The 21944-nt window shown below is 43.0% G+C and overlaps 1 protein-coding gene across 1 annotated transcript; it reads left to right on the top strand.

The window, feature by feature from the left end:
- Window positions 1-5053: 5053 nt before the first annotated feature.
- On the top strand, window positions 5054-18490 carry LOC111224584 (prosaposin receptor GPR37-like). Its single transcript, XM_022749128.1, has 2 exons — window positions 5054-6115; window positions 17672-18490. Exons 1-2 carry the CDS (start codon window positions 5054-5056, stop codon window positions 18488-18490), a joined length of 1881 nt encoding a protein of 626 aa, XP_022604849.1.
- Window positions 18491-21944: the final 3454 nt, after the last annotated feature.

Here is a 21944-nt window from a genome sequence, read left to right as displayed (position 1 = left end):
TCATAATGTGTAGAGAATGTGTTTAAGGCCCAGTGACTTCTCACTTCATTGAAGAATATATTGATGATTCTTTACAACTGCTTCAATAAAAAGCAGTAATATTTGGGTGTGTCATCCACCAAGTCTCAGTTTTCTCCTTCATTTTGTTTCTGTATATTTGAGGGAAATAAAAAAAAATTAAGACTTTTGAGAAAAATCACAAAAATCACTCGTTCTGATCTCTGTCTATTCTGTGTTTATTATTGTAAACATCTGTAAATGCCAACATTTCTATGTACTTTTCTTCACGTGTCCTTGCTGCTCTATGAAACACCATTAGATGGCAGCATTGGGCTGTGCGTTGGCATGTGCGCTGAGCCACTTGGAGTCATGACTACAGGAATCATCACTCATGAAGATGTACCGTCACCACTGAAAGATAATGTTATTCAGCATAAAGGGATGAAGCTTAAAGGATGACAACGCCTTCGGTGAAAAGCTCTGAGAACGGCGGCCCACTGTGTTCGACTGTAAGCAGCTCGATAACAGGCTCCACAGCAAATCAAAGGATTATTGGACAGAAAGAGGTGGAAGTGCAGCTGGAAACAGATCTATAAGTCTCAGAGATATGCCTGCAATGTCCACCGCTGAGAAAAACAGCTTCACGGCTATGGTAAACAGCTTAACTCTCCTACTTATAGCCATAGTTTATAAAGACACTTTCACGGTGACATGGTCTTCAGGATTGCAGCCACAGGCTAACTGACTAATAAAACTCTCCAGACCGCCACTGATTTATATTGAACAATAGCTTTAACAGAAAAGGCCACAGGGGAGGTGGAAGTGTAAATAATTTAGAAAAGTAAAAGTGTAAACCCCCCCCCCCCGGAGATTCCTGTGGTATAACCAAATTGAATCAAACTGAATGCTTCTATAATTCATTGGTGTCCTTGTTTATGTGTGTGTTGGTCTGTTTGGTTTAGCGTGTGTGAATGCACAGGCCTGTATCTGTCTCTGTGTATTTCCCCAGATTGCTTCAGTTCTTTTTTTGTATCTTTCTGTGTGTGTGTGTGTGTATAAATTATTTTCCACACAGCACACACACACACTGAACTCCATGAAATCTTCATGGTGGGAGCATGTTCTTCCTCCTGCCGACTGTACGCCCCACTGAACTCATGACTCTTCACTGTGTGTGAGTGCCCTGCTGTGCATGTGTGCACAGACTCTCTCACTTGTGGTTCATGTGTATAAACGCATGGCGCGCGCCCTTGATGTCCCTCCGTGTCTGAACCGTTGAGTGTTTCCATGCATGCGTACATCAGCGAGAGAACGTCTCTTCTTTATCTCCACCCACACGCCCCGACTCGCGAAGTCTCCCTGGACCACATGTACAATAGACATGATAATTACATGTGAAGTGTTGCCCTGCGCCCTTCCAGCTGATTAAAATGGTACTGTAAGTTGCTGTGGTGGTATTTTCAAGGTCAGATACACAGTGTAATTTGAAGGATTTAACCTGTGAAGCCCGGGGGATGTTGAATATTTACTGAGTGATTAGCTTTGCCAGGATTTTGCACAGTTACAAGACATTTTGATGTCAAAGGGAAAAAAAATCAAATGTTTCCATTAATTCAAGTATAACCATGCATGACTCATTAGGCAAATGCACTCTGCGCAGAGAAGTTAAGATGCAAAAAGTGAATGAGACATCTCCTCCTCTCCTCCGACAACTGCTGCATGCCTTTGAGCAAACCAATACTGTCTTTATTATTTGACTCTCTTTCGCCACAGGGATCATTAAACTTTCACTGAATCCTAAATAGCTTAGGCGCTTGGTCGAATGTTTTCTCGGTGCTACTTGTGCGCAGAACTTCTTTTTTTCAAGCTGAATCAAGGTCAGATGAAGATATTGGCAGGAGCAACTCAAGTTATCTATCTTCAGTATTCTCCCCTGTGGTGAAACTTGGCTGTGTGGGAAGGAGTGGCATTTGTTTGTGTGTGTGTGTGTGTGTGTGTGTGTGTGTGTGTGTGTGTGTGGGCTCCCCTGGCTGGAATTGGCTCCAGTCACCTATTTGATGTAGAAGGTCACCAGCTAGATGTCTGTTGTGTCTGCCAACTCACTCTCCTCCCGCTCAGATTCTCCCACTACCTGCATATGTTTTTGGAAAACACACACGCGCGCACACACACACACACACACACACACACACACACAAAAATACACAAGTAAATAAGCCTGCAGATATGTAAGTATTTGTATTTGTTTGCAGCCACATGCTTGTGTTTGTACACTCGCACATACTTCCATTTCTACAACCTCGTGTGAACGTTCCTGTGTTACTGTGTGTTCTGTCATGGTTAAGGCTGGAGGTTGTGGTCTGAGACTCACAGCAGTGTGAAAGGTCCACTTACTGTACTAAGAGCACTTAGGACTAAATGAAATGAGCACATTATGCCTTGAGAGTCTCTTGAATTATTGACAGAGCTACTGGACACGCAGTACTTTTGTCACAGGTTGTGGGTTGCGCGTGTGTGTCTGTGTAAGTGTGTGTATTTAATCACAGTAGCCACATACATATGGATGACAAATTAAAGGATAAAACGAAAATAAAGCATCTTAGCGAGGTGTTGCGCCACGACATTCTGCTCCTTGATATTAATTCGACAAGTCTCTGAACTCTACTGCAGGGACGAGCCGTTCATCCAAAACATATTCCCTCATTTGGTGTTTTGATGATGGCGGTGGAGACTGAGAGCGCGGTCTGACACGTTTGTGCAAGATCTACTGATCTGGTGGCAGCAGATGATTCACTTCATTTTCATTCCCATCAAACCAGTCGGTGACGTCTCGTGCCCTGTGGACGGGGGCATCGTCACCAGGACAGAAGTGTTTCATCACAGGATAAAGGCGATCACTCACAACAACTTTGTGATGATTTACAGTGACCCCTCAAGAGGGCCCGAACCAAGCTGGCAAAATGCCCCCCCCCCCCTCCCCTCCTACAGCACAACAGAGCCACAAGATTCCCTCACTGTAGGGATCCATTCAGGTCTGAGCTGTTCTCTGGGCGTACGCCACACATGCGTTCACCCAACTTGTGGAGAATCCGGTGAGCGTCACGGTCATCAAATGTGCGCTGTCGACCACAGTGACCCATTTAGTGACGTCTCTCCCACAGACCTAAATGCGGATGTCCCTTTAGTCACTGTTCCTACTGAAAAGCTTGTGACTGAAGCTGCTGCCACCTGTGCCCAAAGTCACTTTCTTTTCCTCCTGCCATCATGACACAAAATCAGAGTTAACTGGGCCTGCTCAGTAATTTTATCCATGATGCCACAGAGCATGATGGGATGTTAACTGCTTAATTGTACCACGCAGAGCACCTGAGCAGAAGCATCTGCAATCATCGTGTTTCTCCACTCATTTATTCAGGTTTCTACTTTGATTTGCACCTGTCTGTATCCCTGTAGCCTATTCCCTAATGCTGTGTCATTAGTTGAGCTGCAACATAATATTATCCCCAGAACAGCCACTGGGTACATGAACCTGCTTGGAAATCACTGTACATTAGGTAGCTATATATTGCTTTGAGAACATGCCATTATCTCACACTGGAGAAATTACAGTAAATTACTGAGAGAGACATATAGTGAAAGTACATTATGCACGATATACTGTGAAAAGTACATCATCACATTATCACAGAAAGGGGTCTCAATACTGTTTGCAATAACTAACACTAGATACTTCAACACCTACTGATAAAATCTGCGTTTGTACTTCCTCCAACATGTGATCACATATTAGTTTAATAGGCCTCTTCAGTGACTTCAAGCACCCTCTTTATGGAAGAACAAGTTTTTATGGAGACATGGTTGAGTTATTGACGCATGCAGTTATAGAATAAACCGCAATCAATGTCCATATCCCGTAGGTCTGCAGTTAGGTGAAATCAATCCAGAAAACCAGATGAAAATCACTTTAAGAAACGATGGTGATTGCAGGCAGCGCACTGAGGATGTGAGGGGTGAATGTGAATGATTCAGGGGGCCCACGGCTGGAGAGGGACAATGAGTCTAGGCTTAGGTCTAATGCTTGGTCTGAAAATAGAAGTTTTTTTTTTTTAAGCAAATAAAAATATGTCTGGCCTTAAATGAAAGAGTTTTCTTTTCATATTAGATAAATGTAAGTGTTATAAACGGCTTTAGTTGTTGTCCAACTACGTCGATATCACAGCGCCGCCTGTGCGTATAAATGAAAAACTGGGTAATGTATTTATTAGCGCGTCTTGTCGGGCGTGGCTGGCTTGTCTGCCGTGGGGGCTGCAGCCGTGGTGTGCTCCGGGGCTGCTGGATGCTCCATGATGGATGAAGAGTGACAGATCGGGGTTAGCCGCCAGGGGAGTCCATTTTCTTTCAGCGCACGGTCCTCCTCGAGGAGAAAAGCATGAGGAGGAATGGACGAGAAACAGAGAGAGGAGCGACCGATTTCCACCCCTCCTCTTTCCCTCTCTGTCACACTCTCTCTCTCCTCTCTACTCCAGTGCATCGCAACCTAGTGGGCTTTACCCGGACTGCACCGCATTGACGCTGCTGCTGCTGCTGCTGCCAGCCGACCCAGCCCACTGAACTAACGCGCCAACATACACACTCTTTTTAGATGCTACTACCCACAGCTGGAAACTGGATGCTGTGCGGATTGTGAGTGTGTGTGTGTGAGTGTGTGTGGATATGCAACAATTCCCTCTATACCTCTCTTTGCTGCTCCTTCTCTGGATTCGCTGTCCTGCTCGGTAATGTCAAGACTTTGGACGCGGGAGTGACTCGGGGAGGAGGCTCGGAGATTATTGCAGCTGCAGCACATACAGTGCACCACACGAATTTGGGATATAACTTACAAGTCTGCAGAGCTCACGCCATGAATGTAGCCATGTACTTGAAACCGTGAGCTCCCCTCTGTGCTCTGTCTCCAACATGGGTGTTGACTGAATGGAAGAGTATCCCCGCGCTGTCACAGAGGTATGAGGATGCACTTGTGAGGATTAAAACTGCGCTCACTAATTCCTGGACCATGCAGATTCTGCAGCCTAGGACGTTATTCGTGTTACTGGCCCATGCACATGTGTTCTTATCTCTGAGACATAATGGAGAAGTGCGGAGTAAAGAGGACAGCAACACCAGCGCGTACGCTGCCAGGACTTTCCATGGGTCACTGCGGGAGAGTCATCAAAACAAAGCCAGGGACCGTGCGCTCTCGGCGGGATATGCCACAGGTGCATCCTCGGCGGAGCTGCAGGCGCAGCGGGCAATTACCAGAGGGACCCTTAACTCCACTCACCCCTGGAAAAGGGTAATTGCAGGAGAAACGAGGCGAATTGGACACAACAAACGTGACTTCAATAGGACCGTGACACCCATGGAGGATCCCAACGCCGTCTCACATTGGGACCTGACGCGCCACCATAATAAGAGGATAAAGTTGAATGGCGGTCTGAGTAGTACGAGGACGCCAGCAGGTGGACACTACAATGCGGCTAAGCCCTCCTCAATGGGCCGGGGAGACGGAGGAGGGGGACCCGAGGAGGGAGACAGGCACAAGAGAGGCACAAAAGACGAGCAGAAGAAAGCCTGGAAGAGGGGGAGAAACCGGCTGAACAAAGGCGCAGTGCTCTTGGCTCAACCTCACGCGTCGCCGTGGGAACCCATCCCCAAGCCTCTGGCCCTCACCTCCACCGACCTGCCCTTTGACCTTTTCACCAGGAGGCCCGAGTTCTTCACTTTCAGAGAGGAGAACCCCTGGGACGCCACGCCGATCACCCCTCCCAGCTCGCAGGATTTCGGAGACGAGATCAAGAACCCCTTTTACCCGGTGACGAGTGAGACTTACGGCGCGTACGCGATCACATGCGTGTCCGGGGTCATTTTCCTCGTGGGGATAGCGGGCAACATCGCTATCCTGTGCATCGTGTGCCAGAACTACTACATGAAGAGCATCTCCAACTCCCTGCTGGCTAATCTGGCTGTCTGGGATTTTGTGCTCATCTTCTTCTGCCTGCCCATGGTGGTGTTCCACGAACTGACCAAGTCCTGGCTGCTGGGGGAGTTCACCTGCAAAGTGGTGCCCTATGTGGAGGTAAATTTTGCGTTTTTATTCTGCTCTGACTTTGTTTCATGCATGGTTATTTCATATTGTCCTGGGGATCTTTAAATTATGCTTTGAAGCAATGCCTTCTGCAGAGATGTCAGATGGTAAATGGGCTCATTAACATATCACCCACCCCTGTCTGAATGTGATCACACTTCTATAGTGACAGCAGACATCATCTGTTGGACTTGAGGCTATGAAAATTAGGTTTCACACTCCTGTTGCTTGTGTAAATGGACTTAAAGAGTTGGGTGTCAGTCCAAATGCCCCGACAGGCCTGAAAGCACACAGCCACCGCTATAGGATGTCACCTCAGCCAGAGCACCTGCTGCTGCTGGAGAGACAGGGAGCCTCACCTAGCCCTCAAGACATGTAGAAAACACACACACACACACACACACACACACACACACACACACACACACACACACACACACACGAATACACACCAGGATGTAAGGCAGTAGCTTCCTTTCACCCTCTTTTTTTATAACACTCTGGCCCTTGAACCTTGTGCTTACATAGTGAATGAAAAATGTTGCAGGAGCACACACACACACACACACACACTCACACACACAGTGTCACTCTCTGTCGCTCCTTGTCCTTGTTTTTCTGTCAGTCTTTCACACACCTATGTTCACCAGCAGTGGAGGGATGCTAGACAGGTTGTTTACACCATGTTAATACCTTCCCTTTTGTGTGCTCGCTGCAATTACACCAGTGTCAGATTCACTCGAAAGCGTCTTTTGTACAGAGCAGGGCAGGGGTTTCCAGCTCAGGGGTCTTAAGCTTGTTTTGAATGGCCATTGTCACAACCTGGCACAAGGGAAGACAACACACATCATTTTGAAGGTTTGTCTTAACCCAAATTCAACATAAAATCAGGCCGCAGCAGATGAGCTGGAACGAAATGAACTTGCGGGGTGGTGTCTGAGGCGCATGAGTAAGTGAGAGATGCACTGTGTGGTGCAGCAAAATGAGAAAAGACTAGACGTCAGAAGAGAGAGAGAGACAGAGAGAGAGAGAGAGAGAGTCTGACTTTCTCCTCTACAGCCAGGCAGCGAGCCACAACAGGTGACCACAATTCAACTTGGACCCCACCCTCCAGAGAAGGCTACAGACAGGGAGGGCTGTCACATAATGAAGCGGTAATACGAGCAGGTGAACAGTATGTTATTGTCCTCATATTCCCTTCATGACAGGTTTCTGTGCGTTGGTAATTTGACAATGTTGAGCTTTGATTTTTACAAAAATGAAAGGCATTAATGGCTTGGCTTTTTGAAAAGACATTTTCAAAAACATTCCCACAGACAGAGGTGACGACCAGTTTCGGGAGAAACATTATTGAAGTTGGTAATTTCAGTGTGAAATTGGCTTATAGATCCAGGACCAAGCAATTCTTTTTTTTCCTCTGTTTTTTTGTTTGTTTTTTTTGTTTTTTTTAAGATGCATGTGTGTAGCTCTCAGTTAAAGATTGCTACCTCTGATAGTTCTGCAAGAAATTAGACCACAAGTAGAGAAACATAAAAATAGCCTCACAGCCTAAGAGTCTGGTCACGTTCACCTTTCACTGAGGTATAGCTTTAGTCAAAGTTATAAAGCTGCAGGGTCACTGTCAAGAGTTGCATACATGCATTTACCTGCAGCCTATGATTGTTCATGTTGCACCCACCCTGACCACATAGCATACATTATAATCATGTGCACTCGTTTGTTATTGCATACGAACAAATCACAGGGTATTATTTAATAACCTTACCAACACATTTCTCTTATTGCACAGTATGTGTGTTGGGAGCCCGCTATACATGTGAAGTCCAACAGCTTTGTAAGGACAAAAATACTAGACCCCCCCCCCCCCCCCCAATTTAAAGGGGGGGGGGGTGTGCACTCAGTTGAGATGGTAAGGGTAAGGGTGGGGTAATGCATTATGTCAATGAAGGGACCCCACAAGTATAGTAAAACAAGAGACGTGTGTGTGTGTGTGTGGGGGGGTGTACTCACTTGTCTCTGAGCATTTACTATAGCATGAATATGCATTCTGTATCTATCAGGACATGTTCACTAGAGTCTGTGTTTACTTTGATGTTTGTGTGTCTGTGTGTGTGCGCATGCATGTGTCAGGCCGTGAGTAATGCAGCCTGGGGCTCACGCTCTCCCTGTGGAACATTCAGTGAAACACACACACACACACACACACACACACACACACACACACACACACACACACACACACACTCACTCACACACTCACCCTATGGAGTGACTTTATTCTTCACTTAACCCAAATTCAGTCACTGGAGACATCAACATTTGGCCTGAAATAAAGACACACAATATTCAGTCACACATGCTTGAATATACACGCAACACACACACACACACACACACACACACACACACACACACACACANCACACACACACACACACACACACACACACACACACACACACACACACACACACACACACACACAGGCACTTTCATGCAAACATGACGTGTGCATGCTTAATCAGAGGCTACAGTGGTACAGTGTCCGCTGAGAGTCTCCCATGGTGCTGCCTTCAGTAAACCTCGTTTTATTCTGTGTTTAACGGAGTATGGGATTTTCAATACCTCACAGAGAAAGCAATTTCAGGTGTGAGATGCGAGCAAACACAGCAGGAAAATTGTAAGAGCGCTGCACAAAATAAAATTTGAGCTAAAGTCGGCCGGCATTATTTCAGATGCGCTCCCGTTCCATGCTGTTGTCACTGCAGACGACCCCTCCAGGCAGCGATGCACAGAGCAGAAAATTCAGGCAAAACTAATGGGTGATAATTGGCTTTTTGCACCTGGCAGTTGATTAGGATAAGTCTTGAAAGTAGGTTAAAATACACACACATAACCAGAGCAGGAAGCATTTTATAAGCCAGAGGGGGAATGAGTCATTTGTCAGGGTTCATTCAGAACTATGCTGCTGTAACTTTTTTGTCTTGTTAACCCTACACAAAGAGATGCTTTCAAATCACCAGTGGAAAAAGCAAGTACAGGATGGTGAACGCTAATGATAATTTTACATGGATCTTTGTCATGCATCACCATGAACATTGATTTTTTTTTTTTTTTTTTTTTAATAAATGGAGGAAATTTGGAAAAAANATATATATATATATATATATATATATATATGTTATTAATTAAGATTTTAATCATGATGGTTGTAACCGAAATACATCTTGCTGTTCAATAGTGTGGTGCATGAAAATGTATAAAATGTATCACTTTAAATCTCAAAAATATTTATATGGACAAAATTGAAACCATACATCCCCAGTCCTTTAGTCAGATTTTTCCATTTATGAGGTTTTCACACATAATCTGACAATTGCTACACATACTGTGTGCAGCAGCCTGACAGCCACTCCTATTAGCAGACAGATATGACTGTTTTTAAAAAAAAAAAAAAACCTTTACAGCTAATTGCCAGTCATCACCATGGGACATAAATCTAGTGACTCCCTAAAGGCGCATTGTCTCATTAGTGTTATATTGGCAATTCCACTAACAGTACCACCATATACCATTTCACCACAGGCTGTATAGTTTGAGCCATAATGCCTTATATTGATTTATAGTACAAAAATATCATAATATAGTGCAGCTTTCAGTCAACTCAACACTGAACTATTTGGTGTGTGCATCCCTTTAGTCTGTGTGTCTCATTTATACACTATACTGTGTACAATACCCTGTAGTCAGAAGCTGTAGGCTGTCTTTGCTATGGTACAGTGGGCTTCAGCTGGCAGAGAGAGAGAAACAGACTATTGAAGCAGAGCAGGAAAGAGGCTGAAGAAAGTGACAGAGCGATAGATTGGCAGAAAGAGAGAGAGAGAGAGAAGAGAAGGAGAAAGAGGCACATGGCTGCATGCAGCCACAGAGGGCCAGAGGAATGTATTGTGCTGAAATTGGTGGTAACGGCAGCACATACATCAGCTTGACACGTTCACATTCACTGCTCCAACTCACACATGCGCACAGGGGGAGCACCCACACACACACACACACACACACACACACACTTTCAAGTAACATCATCAGAATTACAAAATTCATTTTCTCTGCAGGGATGTGTGACACCCGGGAATATAAGGCTGTTTCACGCACCCAGGAGAGCTCACGCGCAATTACACTTTTCTTTCTAGTATCCGACGTTGCAAAAATGGTAACTTCCACAGTCACCTAAAATAATAACTATCACTAAACTTTTATGATGGAGCTCTGGAGATGTCCACCTCCTTCTTATATCAAGAGTCGATGAAAATAGGTCCAGTTTCTCACTATATATAGCTATATTCATCCATAGGCTCTTTGTCTATTTATCTAGCTAACTATCTAGCCAGAAGACACACACACACACACACACACACACACACACACACAAAGTCAGTAGGGTGTGCTGATCCTCCAGATGGGTGGGATGGCCTTCTCTCCACTGATCACTGCCCACGGCTGTTCTCCTTCTCTCTCTCTCTCTCTCTCTCTGCATCAGCTATCTGTGATTAGAAGCAAGCCTCAGGGGGAAGACACACACACACAGTTTGAAAGCATTCTGGCACACGCACACACAATTGAGCTTATACGCTGAGTGCATCCATACAGTTACAGTATAGACACTGTAGCAACACATAAACACAACTTAAACACACACTTGGTCTCGTGCCCTTTGTGTTCTCAGACCGTCTATTAAGCACGCGAATGATAGTTAATTGGAAGATATTTAAATTATTCAGAGTATATAATTAGTGGCTCTACATAATGCATGATGGTGAGTCCATGAAGTCAGCTCTTTGTCCGTGGATGAGTAGATAGTGTGTTTTGTATGATGAGACAAGACCACACAACAAGACGAAGCAGAGATTAGGCTTGCTGTTGGATGCAATTAACCAAATTGATAATTATCCATGTAAATATGAAATATTCATTGGATGATTAGGTGTGTTGGTGAAAATGAAAAAGAACGGTGTATCACTTTCAGATCAACACAGAACAGGCCCGGCATACTGCCAGCCTTCATAGAAGAGAGCAGAAAAGAATATGAAAGCTATTGAGTTTTTGTGTTGCCACCAACATAACACTTCTAGCCAGGAGTCAATGACCTGGAATAAGACTTTGCAGCAGCCACTGTGCGCTGAGAGCAGAATGAATTTTTTATTGTCCAGGGGAAATCTGCCACAGGTCAGGATATAATTTAATGGAAGAGGAATTTATTGTCTGGAATTAACTGCCTCAGACACACTGTAAAAGCCTGACACAGAGAGCAACAGAACAGAGGAGGATACTGTACTGTATTGATTGTTGCTACGAATTTAATTAAAGAAAAGAAAAGAGCAAGAGGAAAAACTGTGAGTGCTATTTATGAATCCTATGGCTAGAATTAATTATGCCTGAGAATACAATAGAATACAATACAATAGAATACAATAGAAAAGAATACAGTAGAATAGACTAATGTTGTCTTGACCTTGGAAACAGTACACAAAGTCAATCCTTTGTCCAATAGAAAAATAACATGTTAATTAATGAGCTTTAAGTTTCCAGTCTTTGTGCTAAGCTAAGCTAAGCGACTGCTAGCTCCAGATTTATATTTACCGTACAGACATCAGTGTTATCTACCTTTTCAGCTATTCAAGAAAGCAAAGCGTGTATTTGCCAAAATACTCAGAAAACAAAGGGAATTCTGATTCCATGACAACTAGCTAGGCAACCACTGTCTGCTGAAGAAGGCCATGTGATATAATTGAAAGCTCCCGAACAGATACTAAATGGAAATGTTATGAAACTTTCAACCACATCTTGTGGACATCTCATTTGAAAACAACTAAACCATCTCCATTACAACTGAACTCCATCCATTGAGTGAAGTCACTAGGTGTGATTGAAGCTGAAGAGAGACTGAATGAAGACAGACTGTCAACAAATGATATCAGTGGTGAGGTTGCACAAAGACATGATGAAAGAAGAAGTGTTTCCTTGAAAATCTGCATATGTCTAAAGCTCAGTCAAATTTTGAACCTATTTTTACACCTGCATCCGATTGGACAAAAACAATCCAGTCTCAAAGCAACTCAAAGTCCAATCAGAGGGCAGGTGGTTCTGTTATCTTCACCACCACTTCAGCTCCTGCAGCTTTCAGCTCTGAGTTTTACACAGAGTTTACTGCTTTGTATCTGTACACAGATATTCACGACAACACTTCTTTTTTCACAGTGTCTTAGTGTAACCTCACCACTGATATCACTTATTCACAGATTTTATTCACAGTCTCTCTCTTTTTCAAAATTACACATCTTTTCTACACATGAACAAACTTGAATTTCTCATTGTGGTACAAAAAAAGTTGATAAACAACCAAAAACTTTAGAATTATTTGTGAAAATCACTGCACAAGCTTAAAATCTTTTGGACCCATTTGAGCCCATAGTTGTGGCCTTTTAAAGTTTTATTCTCTAACATCATCGGAGAAGAATCTCTACCCACCCACAAGGACGGACTCAGCCAGTCTGTCAGCCATAACCCCACACATAGACACACACGCTCATGTATGCACCATCCTCACTTGTCATATACACAAACCCAGAATAAATATAAATTTTAATAATTATGCATAAATGCAGACATGCTCAGACACACACACTCGCTCACATATGGCTGAGCATGCCAACCCACAGCACTTGTTTCTCTCTCCCAGGCACACATCACAGCTGTTAGACGGATGGTGGCTGTCACTGGCGGGGTCTCTGGTTAGAGTTATGGTCTGCCGGAGCCTGCACTGGGTCACACACTCAGCCTAGAAAAAGGACTGCAGCCGAAATAACCCTTTGTCTTCCTGGCTCATTACTAGGAGACAGTATGTGTAGGTGTGTGTTGTTGTGTCTGCACATTAGCCCATTCATCACCAGATAACACCCATTATCCCTGACAGTGGCTGTCGTCACAGTATGGCCGCACAGGCTCCACCAGCACTTGTTAAGACCCAATTAATAAACACGAGGCCTTTGTGCCACCAGCTCACAGGACCTTTAATCAAGAAGTTAATGGGCCGTTATTAAAAACAGCACTGGGGGAAAATGTCTTTCTCACCTGCTGCGCACAGAGATGGCCCGAACCTGAAACATGTGTTGAGGATGAAAGGCCTTTTTTTCCCCCCTTTCTTCCCTTTTTGAGCCCTTGAAATCCAAGGTTGATAACACGTAGATGATATGATGTGGAAAAACTGTACTGAGCTACTTTACAAGTTGTATATAGTCAGTTTATGACAGGTGTTTTTGAAATTTGACCTGATAACTTTAGAAGGTCAAAGGGAATATTTCTAATTATAGCACACACAATTTTCAGATATCAAGTCAGATATTGAAGGACTGCTTTGACATTTAGGGAATTATTCAAACTTCACTTTCTTGCCAAGAGTTAGACAAGAAGAGCAATACCACTCTCATGTCTGTACAACAAATATACAACAACCAGCAGCTGTTTAGCTTAGCTTAGCATAAAGACTGGAAACAGGGGGGAACCGCTAGCCTGTCTCAGAAAAATCCACACTGTAGTTTAAAAAGAACAGTTTATAGTTATACAAATATTTATGGTTAGACCATTTCCTATAAAACCCCTCCGCTAAGCTAAGCTAAGCTAGCTGGCTGTAGCCTTCTGTTAACCATACAGGCTTGAGAGTAGTATCGGTCCTCTCACCTAACTCTCAGCAAGAAGGAAAATATTCCCTTAAAGGGGGAGTGGGGCATTGAAACCACAAAAAGTAGAAAATCATTATCTTGTGTTTTTTCCCACATTATTGCATTACTGCTTTAAATTAGTAATAAGATTTAAATGATAATATTTTAGAAGCACCATTTCCAGCCCCAAGGCTAGCAGGCCTGTTATCTCTCCAGCAGGTAAAGTGAACATGACAGGGTCAAGGCTGCTGTTTGGAAGAAATGCCACATTAACATTGTTAATCATTCTGAACAAGTCATGGCTTATTTCTCTCTTCCTGTCACTTTGGGCTGTCTCTATCTCACTGATGTGTTCCCCTGCTATTGTTCTCTATTCACTCTCACTCTGTTGGTTCTTTCTCTTTCTCTCATTCTCAGTTTCTCCCACTCACTCGTTACTTTCTTCTTCTTCTTCCCTTTCCATTCTTCTTCTGTCCCTGTTTCTCATTCCCTCATTTGCATAACCCCCTTCCACAAACACACACAAAGACCTTCATCACCGCACCAGGCCTGACTCTTGTACTCTCTCTCTCTCATCTCCCCTCCAGTACAAAGCTATGCTTGTTCACCCTGCCCTTGCTCCCCGCCCCGACACACTGATCAAAGCTGGGTTTCCTGGTCCTCCATGACAGCCTTTATAGCCACTCCAACCCTGTTGTTCAAGCCATGAAATATTCACCATGTGCAAGCACCTGTCCATGTGTGCTGAGGGTTTATGTGTGTTCGCATACAGCCATCACATAGGGGAATAAAGGTGTGTTTGGTGTGCATGGAGAAAAAAGTGGGTCACACGGAGAGCCTGATATGATGCTTCTTTAACTATTAAAGTAAAAGGATGATGGGCCAATGTACATGGGAAAATAAAGGTATTTTTAACTGTTAAGACTGGCAACACAAGGCCAGGTCTGTCTGATCCAGCAGCTGTCAAACACACCTCGTTGTTCTGAGTTAAAACGCTCAAATATATCCCTAACACGCAGCATTATAGTGTGTAAACCGTGGAGTGGGATAGAGAAATAAATAGCAGACAGCAATTTCAGTGAATGGTATCCACACTGACAGATGAGTCAGAGAATGAAGTGAGCAGAGTTGCTCTGGGTCTATTTCAGCAACATGTTGCAGATGAAAGGTGCTTTTTTTTTTTTTTTTTGGTTTGTGTTTTGTTCATACTGGAGCCAAGATGAGGCTGTCAAAATGCTGTTTAAACTTTAGTGCCATAAGAGCTAGAGATCATGTCATGGATATTACACAAAACAAACTACGAATCATTTAAAAAAAAAAATCTAAAAAAAACATTAAAGTCATATAGGAATATCAGATTTGCATGTTAAACAGTCAGTATTGAACAGAAAACTATCAGAGGCCAAAAATATATTTGGGATGTAGGGATGGGGATTGATAACATTTTATTTAATCTGAATTCCTTATCAAATCTTTTTAAGTAGTTTGGTGGAAAATGAAGATAATTGTCCATAAAAAGATTTTTTTTTTTTTGCTCAGTGAAGTAACAGAACAAATTTCAACTTGATATTTAAGAATTTAGCTTCTTCTAATGAAGTGAATAAAAGAATTGCTCCATTTTATTGATTGATTTAGGGACCAGTTACCTGATAAACAACCCTGACACTAGCAGAAACAGTAATCAACTATCAAACAGGTTTGTGTATATGTTATCAGGTTATCAGACTCTTTTTTAAATAAACAAATGAAAAATACAATAAAGGATTCAATAAGGGAGATCTCGTCACTATTGGGATATCACTTTTAGACTGGTATTAATTTGATTGGATTGGATTTTGACCTTTGCCAAAATAATAAAAATAGTGGTAATATGAGTGCGTTTACTGTAATGCCTCTACAAACTGATTTCTGTATTGTACCTTCATTAATGTATGACTTTATGCTTAGTTTCCAGTGCATGTGCTCCAAAGGTTTTTGGGACAGTTCTTTTGGGAAAACCTCTCTCTTCTGCAATGGAAGATTTTTGTAGCTAGTGCAATCCAAACATATGCAAATCCTTGCAACTTTACATGAGCATGACTGACTTTTTAACTGAGCTCTTCATAATTTACCTTTTCTGTTGTTTACACCAGTAAACAACACCTGTAGACATTGATGAAAATAGGCTTAGCTCAAGACTGCTGCACAGTCTCCTGCATATATTTGATTTTCAGCGCCTGGCTTTCCAAGCATTTGTAACTAACTGTAAGATGACAACATCTGCCAAGGGTACTCAAATTTTGACACCTGCCCAAACTACCTAACAGATAAATCTGTCCATTTTGAATAAACCACTCACATAAATATTTTTTGGCTTATATTAATTTCACATTGCTCTGAAAAAATATGCATCGCTTAAAAGTTTAATGAATAAAGACTGCTGAGCTTTGGCTACATTTCAAAACAATTCATTAAAATTATAGTTACAAGATTGTGGCGTGATGGCAGATAATAAACCGTCCTGGTCTGAAACGCAGTCACATTGATCACACAGAGAGCTGGAGTCCGTGGGCAGTTTGTCTACCCCACTTACCCCTCACTGTTCCATGTGGTCGCCCTTCATTAGCCTAGTTATGACCTCCGTGTGTGTCAGAGGGTCAGTGTGTGTATATACAGTATGTGTATGTGTGTGTGTGTGTGTGTGTGTCAGACTTCAACACACAGAACATCTTGCAGTGTGTGTACATCTATATCTGTCCAGGAAGTATGTGTTTAGAGCACTAAAGCCGCGGCTCACTGGGGCCATCTGGGAAGCTGGCTGTTGTAATTAAATCTGATATGAAGGGAGGAATCGTGGGAGGAAAGTGAGGAGGGGAGAACAGAGGGGAACACAGGGCGAGGAGAGGAGGTGAAAGGGGAGAAGATAAAAAAAGTGAGAGACAAGGTGAGACAGGGTGGACGATGGGTGGGGATCAGTGGCAGCTCTGGCAGATTTGGTACTGAAATCATGGAAGAAACTGGTTCATGTAAGGACACAAGTGCACACACACACACACACACACACACACACGCACACACACTCCAGCTGCAGAGGCATATTTTTGCAGGGTGCCCACTCTGCCAAAATGACTGTTAATCCAACAGATGCTTTCTCATGCTGAGGAAATTTGTGCGCTCGCTGACAATTTGCAGAGTTTATATATGGAGAACGTGGAGGCTATGCCAGGTAATTAGCTGCTACAAGAAGGTTTGAGTGAGACATTAACAGCAAACCAGTGGAATGTTTAGAAATTTGGTTAATTAGTAAAACTGTCATTGAATAGAGGGTGTAAAAATACATTTGATTTAGTGAACGCAGTGATGACAGCGTTTAATCCACCCTCTCAGCCGCTACGTGCTACACATGCACATTCAGGGATGCCACACTGTGTTGATAGCAGCTTATAGCTTTCCATTGTGCTCCTATTGCCCCATTGCTTGTAATTACACCAGTGTCGTGCGCACCTAAAGGCCAATGCCATTACTGTGTGGTGGCTGACTTTAACAGTGTCAGACATTTTCTGCACTGGGGATAATATTGTTAGTTCCTAGTATTTAAGACCAGGGACCTGACAACCTTGACTGCAACTTGGAACAGTGTCACGTCAGTATTTCTCATCCGTCAGTTGAAATGGTTATAGATTATCACCAGTACATATGCGTATTTTCTTGCAGCACCATGATGCAGTGGGGGAGTCTATCTTTAAAGAGTCTCTGCAACCCGCCAAGAGAAAATGCCTGTAGTTTGATTGTGCTCAATGATTAAATTAACTTTTTAATCCTGATGAATGATTTCTGCTTGTTTCTTCAGGTGGCGTCTTTGGGTGTGACCACCTTCACCTTGTGCGCCCTGTGCATCGACCGCTTCCGTGCAGCCACCAACGTCCAGATGTACTATGAGATGATCGAGAACTGCACATCTACTACTGCCAAGCTAGCCGTCATCTGGATCGGTGCTCTTCTCTTGGCTCTCCCGGAGCTCCTCATTCGTCAGCTGGTGGCAGAAGACACAGGAATGCCGGACGAGCCTCCTGTTGAACGCTGCATCATCAGGATATCCACCTCACTTCCTGACATGCTCTACGTGCTGGGCCTGACCTACGAGGGCGCTCGGCTGTGGTGGTGCTTCGGCTGCTACTTTTGCTTGCCCACCCTCTTCACCATTGGGTGCTCATTGGTAACGGCGCGCAAGATCCGGCGTGCAGAGCAGGCCAGCGTGCGCAGCAACAAGAAGCAGATCCGGCTGGAGAGCCAGATGAACTGCACCGTTGTGGCGCTGGCGATCGTCTACGGTGCGTGCGTGGTGCCTGAGAACATCTGCAACATAGTTTCTGCGTACATGGCGGCCGGTGTTCCTGAGCACACCATGTCCGTGCTCCATCTTCTCTCCCAACTGCTGCTCTTCTGTCGGGCCGCCGTGACGCCAGCGCTGCTGCTGCTCCTGTGTCGCCCGCTGGGCAGGGCCTTCCTAGACTGCTGCTGTTGCTGCTGCTGCTGTAACAACGCGCCGTCCTCGGCCACGGCCAGCGACGATAACGAACACGAGTGCACCACCGAGCTGGAGCTGTCGCCGTTCAGCACCATCCGCAGGGAGCTGAGTAACTACACACCTGCCGGCTCCAACTGCTAAACTGACATTCCTCATTAGGGATGGAGAGTTCACTAGCCTGCTATCTGCCTGTGGCTAGTAGTTCTCACACTTGGCTAGGAGACATCTGCCTTACCTGGTCTGGTCACATTTTTAAACGAGTGCATGAAGGGAGTTGGACACTGAATAATCATGTTCAGCCAGTGTCCTATGTCCTCAACTTTCAGTCCTTACAATAATACTGTATGTTTGCAGTAACTGTGTAACCCTCATCTCCCAGGAAAGCTGACAAAAAGCAAAATCTTCTTTTCCCTCATGCCCTGGGGTGCTCTTAAAACAGGGTCAGTACATATTTTTAGCAATCCTGCCTGAAACCTTACAAACCTCCCTTGTGTAGACCTTGTATGCCTAAATATCTTTGAACAGTTGGGGTGGTCTTTTAACCTGTCTGATGTCTGGTTCCTCACAAGAGGTTTGAATCAAGTTAATTTTATTTTAATTCAGCTGATTCTGAGGCAGAAAAACTAAACAGAAAAAAAACTGCTGGCCTCATGCTTTTAGTGACAGGTCAAGGTAATAATATTTATACTGTACAACGTACAAATGATTGTACAGAATAATCATAATGAATTCTCTTAAAATTAACAAAACAGTTTGTGATTATAAATGTGTTTGGCCACCATAAATAATATTTATGTATGGGAAACTGTGCTGCGAATCTAAGGGGAGAAATAATCAATGCCAATCACCTTCCAAATGTGTCACTAGTGAAATTATGGGGACTAAGCTAATTAATCAAAGCGACCTTGTACAATAATTTAAACACATCATTCATCCAGTGGGCTGACACTGCCTATAGATGTACAGGACTCGGTTTACAGACTACATCAGCTGCAATGTGCAGTTCATATAATGGTGCACACATGGGAACAAGGCTTCTGATAATTAAACTAGCGCAGGGCGTCTCAGCAGTAATGACAGTTTGCAAGAGGAAAACACAAAGAAGATATATTGCATTGGAGAATCCAAATGTACACAACACTGTATAGTGAAAAATATCCAGTTGACTCAAACATAACTGGGCTGGTCTCAGAGAACAACAACGTGGACTTGAGTGGAATTAAATGGTTTGGAATGGACTAATTGAAATCACATTAGAGTTGAATGGAGCGGAATGGAATCAGATGAAACACTACAGATTCAATTGAATGAAGTGAATATGAATAGAGTTGAAAGTAATGGAACATAACACCGTAGAATATAATCGAAAGGGACGGACTCGGCGTGAACTGGACTGAAAATGAATATCTGCACTACACTGTTGTATCATGTTACGCCTTACACTTTGGGCTGTATATATACTGTACACTTTCTTTGGTGCTCTTATGATGAATGCGCTGTAAACAACAAATCCATCGGTTCGACTTAGAATCACAAGTAATTGAGCTTGGGGCTGTTTCTGGTCAGGAAGACAGATCACAGTTATCTGCGACTGTGGAATACATCAACAACAGTGAGGTAAAGGAGAAAAAAAAATCAATGTAGAGTTTCACTGAGCCACAGACAGTTTGAAGAGATCGCCTGAATCTTTGAGTATAAATAATGCCTTTAGGAAGAATGACACTTGACAGATTACACTACAAGTGTGGTGGCACTTTATTTTACCGTACAGTAATTACGTAAGTAGTGTTTAATAGATCACTAGTAAAGACTGATAAATAAAAGTAATTAACATTGTAGAGTTATACTTTAATAGATGTAATAATTAATTAGTAGCTACATATTTTTATTACATTGGTACAGAAATATAATTAGTGGCAGTAAGTTCTGTTATGTAACATGTTAACAATGACAGTAACTATCAACCATTTACTAGATAATTACACCATATTATTTACTTATAAAAAAAAAAAAAAAAGTGCCAATACTGCATAATACCACTGTAAATACTAGTAAGTGCTGGACTGTAAATATAAGTGGAATTATATATTTGTACCAATAGTCACTGCAAAGTTCATAGTAAATAAAAAGTAGATATTTCATTTTTTTTTTTTTTTTTTGATGATTCCTGAACTGTAAAACAAAGTGCTACCATGACTACAGTATGTAAATCAAATCAAAGGAAAGACGGTAACAGACCGTTTGCTGACTCCCTCTCCTGAACGACTGTCCAGTCTTAGCTCAGCTACTGTAGCCTGTTAGGGGCGGCTGGTCTGTCGAGTTCAGGATAACTCCACATTCCAAAGTGGTGCCATGAGCAAAGGCCTGTTTTCTAGTGAACATAATACGTAGTATTTCCGCACTGTGTGGAACCCGATCCTGGATGATATCAGAATTTAGGGAAATGTTAGCAGCTCTGTTCTCCTCTTTTGGGTAAGCTGATACTCCAGCAACACCAGTCATTGTTAGCTTAGATAGTGTTACACTGACTCATCAGTAAGTCCTCATCCTTTTCACTGATAACGTTAAAAGTGAAAATATACTGCTTAGAAAAAACAAATAAGTATCTAAGCAGACAACACTGTTATGTTCAATAATATTCTGATGATACATTATTTCTTATCATATTTACAATACTAGGAGGACGTAGTCCTACCCAGCAACAGTGTTGTTTCAGGATGTCTACATGGATCATCAGCTTGTGGGAATTCTGACTTTATGCAAGGTACATGCAGCATTAGCCTCACTCTTCTATATTTCAGACCCTTTAACAGGGTTCTTGTTTTCAAATGAGTCTGTTAATGTTATCTCAGTTAGCTAGCTAGCTACAACTAAGAAAATCCTCCAGCGACACGAGTTAGTGCAGCCGACAAACTCATCAGTTGCCATAAGAGGCTGCCTTTGTCTACATGAAGGATCCATTCTGGCAGTAATTACTAAGAAAATCTTCCACTTTTATCATAACAGAAAACTCCACAGGCATAGCAACAGTAACTAAGGAGTTCAGGGCTTAGCAAACAGCAAATTCTTCACCTCTTATACCCTTTGCAGTTTCATTACTTGGGTTTTTAAGGAGAACCAATGAAATGTTTTTCACAGTGTATAAATTTACAAGTGTATTGTACTGTAAATCTGTTTTCTTAATCCTACTAATCAGACCTGGGTTAAAACATGGTTCAAACCACGATGTCACTTCATCACAACGCAGGTAATTGAAATTATACTGAAAACTGAAAAGCCCAAACATTTGGTAGCATCCGGTGTTATGGCAGACGTATGAAGAGGATTGACGAAAATGACTCTTACAAGCCTTTTGTTTGTTCGTTAAACTCAATTTAAAGAAAAAAAAGAAAAAAAAGAAGAGAGATTACAAGGTGGTGAACTCTGTGATGACCCAGGTGTGATGTTCACTGGTATACTGTATATTGCGATGAATCTTTTACGTACGATTCTGCACTGCCAAACACCTTCTCTTTGTCTGTCTCTTGTGCTCTTGTGGTAGTAGCACACTATCTCTGGGTGTCTCTCTCAGCGTGGAGGTCAGTTTGCTCTCAGC

This window comes from Seriola dumerili, unplaced genomic scaffold, assembly GCF_002260705.1.
Source record: "Seriola dumerili isolate Sdu_G_001 unplaced genomic scaffold, Sdu_1.0 BDQW01000138.1, whole genome shotgun sequence".
NCBI classification, from domain to species: domain Eukaryota; kingdom Metazoa; phylum Chordata; class Actinopteri; order Carangiformes; family Carangidae; genus Seriola; species Seriola dumerili.
This window is presented reverse-complemented; position numbering and strand designations above follow the sequence as displayed.